General features: G+C 36.7%; 2 protein-coding genes across 3 annotated transcripts in view; one reads left to right on the plus strand and one right to left on the minus strand.

The window, feature by feature from the left end:
- Positions 1-12,751, plus strand: part of LOC136804575 (cytosolic endo-beta-N-acetylglucosaminidase-like) — a 49,187-nt gene that overhangs the window by 363 nt on the left and 36,073 nt on the right. For both annotated transcript variants that reach the window (XM_067061173.1, XM_067061174.1), the window contains exons 2-4: positions 929-1,077; positions 2,442-2,596; positions 12,502-12,650. In XM_067061173.1, the coding sequence (XP_066917274.1) occupies positions 929-1,077; positions 2,442-2,596; positions 12,502-12,650 (453 nt within the window). The remainder of the gene's footprint in view (positions 1-928; positions 1,078-2,441; positions 2,597-12,501; positions 12,651-12,751) is intronic.
- Positions 3,396-6,658, minus strand: LOC136804578 (uncharacterized). Its single transcript, XM_067061176.1, has 2 exons — positions 6,068-6,658; positions 3,396-4,493 (listed from the first exon to the last, which is right to left on the minus strand). The coding sequence occupies exons 1-2, from the start codon at positions 6,405-6,407 to the stop codon at positions 3,496-3,498; spliced, it is 1,338 nt and encodes a 445-aa protein (XP_066917277.1). The 5' UTR covers positions 6,408-6,658; the 3' UTR covers positions 3,396-3,495.

Raw genomic sequence — 12,751 nt, forward strand, 5'->3', positions numbered from 1 at the left:
TAACGAATTTAAGTTTCGCGAATCATGATTTTAGCCGAAATTTCACAGATAGAACTTTCGCGAATCCATATAAGATGTACCTTTTTTGGTAACAAAAACTCATAAAACACGAAAAATTTAGCTAATATTGCAAAACCTAGGTTACATCCACTAACGGATTCGTGCTCCTTATACTACCCTAAGCGTTTTTTAGGTTTAATTTCTTACCTGGCAGAAACTTTTGCGAAAAAGGATCAAAATCGCGAAAAACGCAAAAGTTTCTGCCCGCGAAAGTAAAAGGAATTGTTAAAAAGCACATCAATTAACGTATCTCCTACCATTTGGCTACGCAGCATTTTTAAATAGACAAACTTTTTATTTTGTTTTTGTACTTTGTCAGCAGCATAGAGGCTATTCTCAACTTCAGTTGAGCTACCTAGAATCTGAGAATGTCTGTGTGTCTGTGTGTGTGTATGTCCCAAAACTTTGGGGCAGCCTGGAGACTTCAAAAATTGTTCGATTTGGCTGAAATCTGGCACACTTGTTGCTTGGGTGAATATCTGAGGGTTCTTCTTTCATTTTTCAAAAATTTAGATTTTTGGGGCCTGGGGACGAGTTTTTCGCCAAAACGAGGCTAAACCTTTGTGTCAGCCTGGAGACTTCAAAAATTGTTCGATTTGGCTGAAATGTTGCACACTTGTTCCTTGGGTGAATATCTGGGGTTCTACAATTGGGCCTATGAATAGGTTGAAGGCACTGAAGTTGAGCCCAGTGAGTTGCGCACGTTCGACTATATTAGTACAAGCCTAGTATATTAATCTTAGTTTTAGATTGCATTTATATTGATTATCAAGATCAATTATGATTAGGTTAATTTGATATGAAATGGAGTCCATTTTTATATCCTTATAAAATTGACATTCTTCTAAAAAATCGTCCTTTTTTTTAGATTTGACCAAGGTTATCCATCAACGGATTGTTATTCGTTTTACCATTGGCATTTGGTGGATGTGTTTTGTTATTTCAGTCACCATTTCGTTACCATTCCTCCCGTTCAATGGATCAACGCTGCTCATAAGAATGGTGTCAAAATGATCGGTAACTCACTCTCTATAATATGAACATTTATCACACCCCTGTCTCGTAGCCCCGGTAGAACTTTATTCCTCAGTGGGGATAAAAATTTCTATTGAAATCCCAATGGGGATGAAATATAAGTCAATTTCCCAATGGGAAATATAAGTCAATTTCCCAATTTCCCAATGGAATTCCAAGGTATTTTCCTACCGGAGACGAAATTTTTGCTAAATTTTCCAGTGGGACTGGGGTCCAAGCGGGTCTGTGACACAGGGGTGTTCTATCTTTCGAACCTGTCTGTAAGTCACCGTTTTGGGACTTTTTTACCTCCTCAAAAGTAATGCTTTATCTGTAGAAGGTAAAAGTAAGTCTGCGCCCACAATCGGTGGCGAGCCGAAGGCCCCTCTTTCGATAGCTATCTACCTGAAGCTAGCAGAGGAAGCCACTCCTCCTCCCTGGATTGCTCCACTTACCCTCGATCCTTCTCAAGGAAGGAAATTAACAACGCTGTAATGGTATAAACAGTGGCAAGTATCCCTCAAGCGGATTATCCTTCTAGGGAGTGCCGAAAAGAAAGACTTGCCATTAGGTACTCGAGAACACCAATAATGGCCTAACTATTCTTTCTTTTTCGCCTTCAAAGAGGGTTCTTTCTAGTACAATTGGCGGTCTCCCACTCGATTTTCAAAAAGAGTTAGATTTTCATCGAATAAAGAAGCTTATCGAATCTAGAGCGTCGTTTATGAGTGTTTTTTTTGTTGACAAATAATACAACAACAAATTAGAGAGCGTCAACTGTAATGGCGCGCAATTGTCAATTTTTCCTTTTTGCCTCCTCAGGTTACATCAAGCCATCACGGTATTCATAACATGTCAACAAATGTTTGTTTTTCTGTAGCCTAGAAATCTAAGCTTGATTGGGCTTTTCCAGAAAAAAATTGTGCACCCCCTGTTGAGGAGGTCCAACCTTTTGTGACCTACCCCCTTGGAATTCCAGGCAATTTTAGGATCATACCCCTCTGGAATTCCGAATTTTCACAAATTTTCAATCATTACCCCCTTGGAATTCCGCTTATTTTTGACGGATTTTCGTCTACCCTTATGGAATTCCACTGCATTTCAAACCTTACCCCCTTGGAACGGAAATGGACCTCCTCAACAGGGGGTGCACGATTTTTTTCTGGAAAAGCCCATTCAGTCACCAGGATAAATCTGATGTTAGGTTGTGACTCAATAACTAAAAACTCCAAGGCAAACTTAAAATCCGTAAATATAACGAAACCTTTAATGTGCTGGAAACGCTATATTGCCAGAATATGTGTGTCCTAGCCTTGCGAGTACGGGCTTATTTAACTAGACTAGTTTTTTTCTGCTCCATTTCAAAGGTACCATTATAACAGAATGGGACGAAGGGCGAAAGAATTTGCAAAAAGTGCTGAAGAGTAAAGAAGCTGTTGAAGTATTTGTCAAATGTTTGGTTGGCATAGCAACAAAAATGAAGTTTGAAGGATGGCTGGTCAACATTGAATGCCACGTGGAGGTCAGTTGCCCCAAACTCGTACCCAACTCCTTTTGACCACCTTCACACGCTACGGTTCCGTTTCGCTCCAAAGCGAAATGAAGCCATTTTATTGGTTAAATTTAAGTTTTACGTTACTTCTAACCAATAGAATAGCTTCATTTTACTTCGAAGTGAAACGGAGCCGTTACATACGAACATGGTCTGAGTATGTCTCTCTATGATGACGATAGTACTCTAACCTGTGTCAATTTTTCTTCGCAAAGAGAGACACGACCAGTCTAAAAGACGCATACCGTTTTTACAGCTTTTTAACAAATTGAAAATTTGGTTTAGTTTGGAAGACACTGGCTAAGGCGCGGTAAGATTTTTCAAAAAGTAAATTCTGCCTTTCAGGTTTGGTACATGCTAATATAGTAGCGTAGCCAAGAGGGGCGCAAATTTTATGTAGGAGAGCATATTTTTAGGACACTCTAATTATCTATTAATACCATGAGTAGATAATCACAGTGTCATAAAAATCTGCTCTCCTACACAAATTTTGCGCCCCTCTTGGCTACGCTATTGTAATACGGGTCTCGAAATTTACTTAGACTTTTAGATCTTACAAAGCCTTTTATCAAAATGTAGAGTAGGATACTCTAGGGAGGAGATTGTTGAGTTGAACAGGTCAGCTCTAACGTGGTAATCACATTGCATTTTGATTGGACTATAATCATTTGAATCCCTTGCTTGTATCCCTAGCAGCTAGAGGCTCTAACAGGCTAGAACATCTAGGCTCTCATCAAGATTTAAAATTCTGAATCAATAAAAAATAATATTCGGAATTAGGTGCATCTTTTTCACTCCTAAGTTTAAAAACAATCTAAAAGAATTAATAACAAAAAATAGCTTAAAATTGATTTATGTGACTCTATCTATTATTCGCTTGGTGGTGAAGAAATATTCGTATGCGCCGACTGTGCATATTCAAAATAGTCTTTTTTCGGTCCGTGATCGGGACTCGGTGTCGGTGTTGTGATCTCAATACTCGGTGCATAACTTGCCGCTCGAGGAATATTAACTGTCAACGGTGGTGTTTTCCGTTTTGTCTGATAGTCACCGACATCTGATTTCGTTTCCCGAGAAATTATCGGTAGTTGACCGACATTATTGTCGTCGGTATAGTCCGACGATTCACTCGTTGCACTTGAATCTATAGTCCAGGATGGTGCTAAAAGTCGGTAATTCGGTTTCAAAAGATTGCTGTTACCAACTTCGCCGAAATTTCTAGCACTGTGAGTTGGCTCTTCTTTTTCCCACCAAAATTCATCATCCATTTCTACGGTACCATTTTTGATTTTTCTACCATTTTTAATGACGTCATTATGGTCATCGTCTAACGTTTGTACATCATCCATTTGATCTGAGTCTGTGAATAACATTTCATATAATTCTTGGAAGTTATTATACCGAAACATGATGAATAGTGAATATAGAGCCGTATAGAAAATCAAAACTACGCTAAATGTCAATACAGTCATTACAAAAGCTACTATCGAATGCGGGATATCGGTGTACGGAAATAAAGCCTCGTTTACACTTGACACCAAAAAAGTCATATTTAAGAGTAGATATACACCATCGATATACGATCGTCCACTGAATATAGCCAGTAGCGCTAGTAAATAAATACAAGCAAATAGCCTGAATACTGCGAACACAAAGACTTTGAATTTTTCATACAATTCACGTTGGTCGACAGTCCAGGCTAGTTGAGTTTTCTGGTATATCGAGACAGTAGCATAAGCATCGAGCTCGAAAATTTCAACAGCTAAATGGTGGACCATTACGTAATAGAATAATAGGCCAAAAGGCATTGTGAAGATGTAGAATAACTGTGACTGCCATGTCTGTAAACTCATATCGCCATGGTGACCTAGAGAAAAAAAAAACAGAAAAATAATATTTCTTGTATTCCTTGCCACAGAGGAGTAGGGTTTAACTCACTAAAGATTACTTGTGCGTGTCCAGGTCTTTCAAACGATAGTGTTTGCTTTTCCATTTCAATTTTTGCGCTCCCTTTTAAGGAAAATATTCTTCAAACAGTTGCGGAAGCGAGGGACCACAAAAGTTTTCCTCTTTTTGGGCTGAAAATGGCTAATTTTAATAGGGTGTTAGGAAGCAAATGGGCGCTGAAATTAGCCATCAGTTGCGCCTTTTTCCCCGGATCTATGATAGGGGTGTTTTGGTAAGCTGATGCCCAGATAAAAGAATGAATTTTGACTAAAATTGCTATTGCGTAAAAGTAAACAGTGTTTCAGTTTTTTACTGGGTATTACACTCAGATATCAACAATACCAAAGGGTTTACTATTATAAAGAACACAAATAACTATTCTATTGATTATTTACTTCAATTTTGATCTTAAAAATTGTAAGATGCTTTGACGAGCGCTGTTTGCCTCTGAACTTAATAACAACACGACTGTGTGTCTTTTTTTACGGTCAGGCTGTATGCTGTGGGGGAGACTAGTGCACTGCTGTTTTGAAAGCTGTTTCATTAAAAAGTGGTGCTTTGAAGTTAGTAAATTTTTGCACAGTGTTTCAATTCCCAGATTCTTCACTGTTGTCCAGATGAGGAATCAAATCAACACAGTGTGTCCCAAAAAGCGGACAAATTTTTGATGAAGTAAAACCCTCGTGATTTAAGCGGAATATTATGACTCATTATACTTAATAATTTCAATCTCCAAAAGCTATTCAATCATCTTTGGAATTGAATATCTATTGATTGAACAGAGAATTTTTATCTTATTCTAAGACTAGCTTAGATGATGAGTTTTGAGGATTTTACTAAATTTGTCCGCTTTTTTTTGGGACTAACTGTAAGAGGGTTCTATAGCGCTCCGCAATGCATACGTCATAATTATTACTTTTCACTTTTTTGACATTTGTACGAGTTGCAATCCCACAATTCAAAGCGGCTCAATTAAAGATACGTGCAAGCTGTTATATATCTTTTGTCAAACGATGTAATTAACGTGCAAAAGAGATTAGCGCAAAGGTTAATGGGATTGGAACTCGTACAAACACATCGAGAGTAATGATTATGTCAAAAATAAAATCTATTTTTAGATTCAGCGCGGTGCGCTATTCAGATATCAAGCTTTAAAGCGTGAGAAGACTGGGTTCGAGTTTACCAAAAATAAATGACGTCAAAATGTTAGAAGTCGCTACATTGAAATCCTTAACCCTTTAAGTACCAATGACGAGTATACTAGACATAAGCTATATAGGAGGGCAAAGCCCAGTTTGGTCTAAACTCGTAGGAATTGGATTGGGTTTCATGGTAAAGCAAAAAATTTGAAAAAAATTGGGCCTGCTTTACTTGATTCTTTCCTCTAGTGAATTAATTTGAAGTTTTACTACTGGGCACCCTTCTGTCATTCAAGCATTCAACCCAATCTCTTATGCAGCTTTTGGCCGAAATGCTATAAGTTCAGAATCTGACCTATTCCGCTATGCGCCAGCAAAACAAAAACGTAGGTTTTCGAAACATCATTAAACTCTCGTCTCTTCTTCAAAACCTCATTCTCTTTTGTTCGTCTTCTATATTCTCGTTTGAAAACCGTCTTTTTGGCTGAATCCGATTTCAATTCCGATAAACTGATTTTTAAATCCGATAACGTGTTTGAAACTAAATCGGGTTCCGTTAAAGGTAGGGTGTGGTTGGTGCGATGTACGCCTTCAAGTTCAACGTAGATAATTGAACATAATATGATCCATGAATGGGCGAGACAAACCCAAACAGTTATCCTGGACACAAATGGTAGATACGAATGGTTGAACATCTTTTGACCCAAGCTTGGTCAAATCAATTTTTTATTGTCTCGTTGTTTCGTACCAGATCATTTTCTCTGGTTTATCCATATTATTATAGAACTTCAACTTCGGAGAGTCTCTTTTTGTGTCTACTCACAGATTTTGTTAATCGTCGATCAACAGTATGTTCAGAGCGTCATTTGTCAACCTCTACCAATGAGGGGTTTTGTTTTTGTTTTTGTTTTTATTATACCCTAAAACAACAAATTTTACTATTTTTATGTCTACTTCTATGATATTGAGCAGTTCACTAATTTGTTTTTACAGTGGTAGACCCGGTAGACCACGTCGTTGTATTTCACTGCAGCTTAAGCTTGCAATGGACTCTATGTTTATATGTTCACTGAATACACTTTGCCGCGGCAATTTCTATTCTTTGTAAGAGCTCTTTATAAGCACTATTCCCGCGTTCCTGTGTCCAAGGAAAGACAGGCGCTTGCTAATATATTACAGTTGGGAAACTCTTTAACTCGAACCTCTATAACTAGAATGTCTCCTTAACTCGAAAAGTTTTGTAGTCCCTTCAGTTAATAATACCTTACTCCACCGTATCTCAAAATTTCCTAACTCCAACAAATTTGCGTTCCCCGTGCTTGTTCGAGTTATGGAGACTTTGTATTTGATTTACATTAACCTCCTCCATGCATATCCACCTTGTTATACGGGCGTAGACACTAAAGAATGCTTATACAAGCGATACGAATAAAAATGATTCCAAAGTATCCGAAAGCCGTTGTTCACCATGTAGTATCTTTTTTAGATTCAGAAGACTTTTGTTGAAGCTCGGCTGTTCTTATTCTTGGTGCAAAATTAAAGTAATTTATACCCGATTTTTACTACTTTGCCCCTTAAATTGCTTAAAGTTCATTCACTCTAGGCCGACCATTAATCTTAAATTGTTCTTATTTTTTGACGATTCTTAGCCTCATTGTTCCTATAAAATCGTTCTTATGAAAAAGAGTGTATTCATAAACCTTTGATTCCCCCCACATATCCACGGAGTATCTTTATCCATGTGTTAAAGGTTGTATTTTTACATAAGTGTTTCCGTTTCATATCAGGCACATGTTTCATATCAGGACATTGTCTGCCTCTGATATAAACAAAAAAATGCTTTTCTTTCCCATTTTCTGACCATCTTGCTCCACATCCGTGTCAATCCAATGTGAAAAAGCTTGTGAATTAAAATTGATGAGTAAGCAAACGATATCACTCTTATTTAAAAACAAAACTTTATTAATTCTTGATGATCTTCGACATTCATTGGTGCGATACAATAATAGCAAAACAAGTTTCCATCTAAAAAATGTGCATCTGAACAAAAAGCTTCTTACTATCACAAGGAAGTGAAAATATTACTGAAATGCCAGTTTTCGAAAGTTAGGAGAACTTTACGAGTGTTTGTATGGACCTATAAGACCACGTGATTTGTAATTTACTTTCTGTTGTAGTTACCTTATTTTCATAACTTCTATGTACCACATCCCAACTAGACTAGAGTCTACTTCTGACTGAACTTTGCTTTCGGATGATTTCATGTTTTGATGGCACTGAGTCCAGTGAAGTAGACTATAGAGGATATTGTCATCTTGAATTTTTTCACTTTCGTTTTCAGAAATAATAAGAAAACAACAAATCAATAAAATATATTCTAAAACCCCATCAAAATTTTTGAAACTATAATAAAAACATGTGAATTCCCGAAAATTTTGAAAAAAATTGGTCTATTGGTCATTGTTTTCTATTTGTTTTTTTCTCCAAAAAAGGACTGGATCTAGTGGCACGTATTTTCTACCACCTCAAGCGAAACCAAAAAATGGAGCCTGCCAAATTACACCGGGCCATTTATCAGCGCCATTCAGTCTATCGAAAAGCTTTAAGTGGACCCCGGGCTACATTCATCTTAATGCACTTCCTAATCCGTCTTTCTGGTCATTCCATATGTTTTACCAAGAAATCAAATTGAAAAAAATCACAAGCAATTCATAGTATGTTTTTATGGTTTTTACGCTTATCTTTACGATTGATTTTCCAAGTTCCAAACTTAACTAGTTTAACATCGTGAGCATGATGAGATCGTCCAATCATATTAAAGGTTTTATTTTTACATAAGTGTCTCCGTTTCATACCAGGCACATGTTTCATATCAGGACAGTGTCTGCCTATTGTTATACTGTGCTGACATATAAGCAGAATATGTTTTTCTTTTCCCCTTTCTGACCAATCTTGCTCCATATTCGTCTCAATCCAATGTGTAAAAGCTTGTGAATTAAAATTGATGAGTAAGCAAAGGATATCACCCTTATTTAAAAACAAAACCTTTAATTATCCTCACTAATGATGCATATCGATTAGAGCAAAAACCATCCTCTTCGTCACATAAAATGATAACTACCTAAAACTATCGCCTGTTTCCCATATTTTCTTACAAAAGAACAACTATTTGGCTCGGATACAGAGGGAGGCTATAACCAATGGAGGAGAGTGTACTTTATTATCGTATTACCTTATATGGAAACTAATTACTCTCCATTAATAAGATAGCCTACCTCCTGTATCCGACCCTGTTTACCCCGCGAGGTGGGTGGTGACTGTTTTGCTGACGAAGTCACAAAGTATACGAAAATGACAACATGAGGCAGCCAATTTATTTTCTGTTTTGACTGTTTTCCATTATTTCCTTACAAAAGCAGAACATTTACGCAACAGCAGAACATATATCCTCATAAATTAGCTATATTTCTTATAGAACTTATCTCCCATCAATATTCAAATTAAACTTGCATTGACATAGGGCACGAGATTAACTGCTATTAGACACGATTTTTGTTTCGACAAGCCTCTCTCTCTATTTTGATTGGCAATAATTATAATTAAACCTCGTGTTGCGGTTAACTGAAGTCATTTTCGTCTCTTTGGGTGTGGGTTTAATATGTGATTTACAAGCGTGGTTTTATATCACCTTTGATTACAGTCAACTCTCTCTAATTCGAACCTCACTACTTAAATTTTTCTCTAATTCGAACCTCCTTTTTTAATCTTTCTCTGATTCTAACCTCGATTACTTTAAGTTTTTCTAATGTAGAAAAAAAATTTTTTGGTCCCTTGAAGGTCAAATTATCGACTGTCAACTGTACTTTGATGACATTCAACTCTCTCTCTAATTCGAACCTCCTTTATTCAAATCTTTCTCTAATTCGAATTAAAACATTGGTCCCCTCGGCTTGTAAAGTCATCCGACATACTCTCTGTATTTCAAATCTTCCTATAATTCGAAAAGAATGCTCGGTTCTTAGATCGAATTAGAGAGAGAGTCAAGTCAACTTTGAATCCACGTGAAGAAGGTTATAGATGGAGTCAACCCAGCTGGCATACAACGTTGTTTCAACGTTCATCTAACGTTATATGGACGTTGTGAACGTTAGATAAACGTTGAAACAACGTTGTGTGCCAGCTGGGAAGGACTTTTAGATTGTTTTCACGAGATCCACGGTCAACCGGATCGGATATCTATGAGCTGAACGTAACACAGGGAAAGAGCGATGATTCGAACTGGGAATCCCTGGTTTGTGGCGCAGGCGCCTTGACCATTCAGCCAACGCTCCTTAAGCTCCTTAAAGGCTTCTTTGAAAACGAACAGTCTCCCTGAGATTTAACACCCCTTCGTCACATTTAGCTCTTTTTTACAACTGTAATTTAAGCTCTGACAGAGGCAAGCTATTTTACACATATTTTTCTTCTTTAGTGCTCCTTTCCCTCAGAACTCTCAATTCATACTTAAATTTCTTCACACAACAATTTTATTGCATTTTATTTCGAACACCTAGATTTTTGAATTAACTTATTGAAAGACAGCGGCTGGATAGCTATGGCTATGGCGCATTCCAGACTTTTGGCTCGCATCCGGCCATTGTAACCAGTTTATTTTAAAATCTCTTGTTTGTCAAAGACTCAAAAAAAAACTCATCGTAGCAAGCTAATCCATGATACCAGTCAGATTCAAATCTCAAACAAATAAAGGAAAACTGAAAAAAAAAACTTGGAAAAGAGAAAAATGATATAAAAAATGTTCCGCTGTGCATCATACGGACATTCAACTTAATTACCCTTTTTAAATTTGCACTCCACCGTTTTGCTTATTTCCAATTAACTCAACTAATACCTTTACTCAGTATATGGAGAGTATTTTCCGTTCAAATTATAAACAACTACCCCCAAAGGCGGTCCGTTTGACAGGGAAGTTGACTTTACTTTAAAACAGTTCAAGGACGGAGAACCTGGCAAAAAGAACAGTGTTTGGTTAAAAAGAAGCTCTGTTATAACGCTCCATTGTATAGATGTTTTAAAGTGGATAAAAATTTTTCGCCACCTTTCTTCCTCTCTTAAAATGGACTTACTCTCACGTCAATTTCCAATACTAAGTTTTTATTTAAAAGAACATCCAAAATTTTTGGAGCCTTTGAATGTTTTTAATATTTTGAGTTTTAAGCCTGAAAATTTTCTGAACCTGTTTTTTTTCTTCACCATTCTCTTGATATTTTAGTCCATTTTCCAAAGAAATGAGGTGTTTTAGAGTCCTTAAAGCCTTAAGATGTTCTTAACCTGTTCTTAATATTTTGGCCGTTGAATCCTTATGTTCTTACATAGTTTGTTCTTTAAAAAAATATGTTCTAACCGGCATCTTATATCGACTTAATTTCGTTAAAAGAATTCAATATACACTTTCTTTTATACAATGGATCCCCATAACTCGAACACGCACAGTGAATTGAAGTTTGCTCGAGTTAAGGAAATTTCGAACTATGGAGTAAGGTTTATAAGGCATTATTAACAGAAGGGACCATAAAACTTGTTCGAATTAAGGAGACATTCGAGTTAATGGGACTCCATTGTAAAAAAAATTAATTACTTAAAAAAAAGGATTAAGTATATTCAACCATTTTGCTGTATATGGACTTGAAACTTTCTAGTTATATCTAGAGACTCTCAGATAGTTCTTAATTGGTTCTTAGGTTTTAGTCAAATTGCAGTCCGTTCTTTTGTCAAAACTGTTTTGTACACTTCTCGAGCTTACTATCAACTTTACAAAAATAACCTTCTGCTTGTAGAAAAACCTCCACTAATACAGTTTCTCTGTATAATTGGCTTAGTATAGAATTGAGATTCTAATTATTACGTGTATATTATGTAGAAACGGTTGTACAACAAGACAAGAAAAATATGTTCCGGTTTCGCATTTTATAATTAATTGCATTTAAATGCTTTTTAACAAAGAATGACATGCATTTAAAAATTCTTCCGCTATTTGTGAGAAATATCGGTTTCTATTTTCGGGAAACATATTTATTCAATCGGGTGAATCGGAAATGTGACGTGCTGAAACACGTAATAGATTGTGAAGTTCCTTTGAATATCATTAATCAAATCTATGTACTCAAATAGTTGTTGATAAGAGTATAAACCCATTTGTGTTGGATTTAAAGAAGGCGAAATGACCTGAAAAAAACCGGATGTCGCTTAGCAATATCTGAAGGCCCCTCTTTCAATAGCTATCTACCCGAAGGTAGGGGAGGGTGCCACTCTTTCTCCCTGGATTGCATCACTTACCCTTTATCCTTCTCTTAATTGCTGAGCATCAAACAAAGAGGCATTAAGTACCATTTTGAGAATCTTTGGTATGACCCGGCTTGGGATTGAAACCCCCAACCTTGTGCACCGTAGCTGTATACTCTCACGACTGTCTGTATGGTCCAAAATTAGACCCTTGAAATCGGACACTTACAGTGCAGAGAAAATTTAGCCAAATCTGAGTAAATTTAGGCGAAAAATCAAGCCTTACGGTGCATTTTATTGAAAATCTTTAGGTAAAATATAATCAGATTTTCCAAATGTTACACCCTTAGTGTGCACTTTTTCTCATCTTTGTTCATTTTCGCTTGGAAAAAGTACCTACGTACGGTAGGTCGTTTACCTTAAGTGCCCCCCGGATGGTCTACTTTCAAGGTACGGCCGCTGATGATGAAATACTTAAAGAGAGAAAAAATTTTTCACCTCCTTCTCCAGGATGAAGAGATGGATCAACTGGTGTATCTGGTCAAACATTTGACAGATGAAATGCATAAATCAAATAATGATGCACAAGTGATATGGTACGATAGCGTCATCAAAAGTGGACAACTAAGATGGCAGAACAAGCTGTGTGCTGACAATAGGTATGAATCCAATCCCGAACGGACTACTCACGAAACTTTACAGGTTTTATATTTTATAAGTGTTTCTTTTTCGTATCAGATACATATTTCATATCAGGATA

The sequence above is a fragment of the Clytia hemisphaerica genome, unplaced genomic scaffold (assembly GCF_902728285.1).
Source record: "Clytia hemisphaerica strain Z4C2 unplaced genomic scaffold, Clytia hemisphaerica genome assembly, whole genome shotgun sequence".
NCBI classification, from domain to species: Eukaryota; Metazoa; Cnidaria; class Hydrozoa; order Leptothecata; family Clytiidae; genus Clytia; species Clytia hemisphaerica.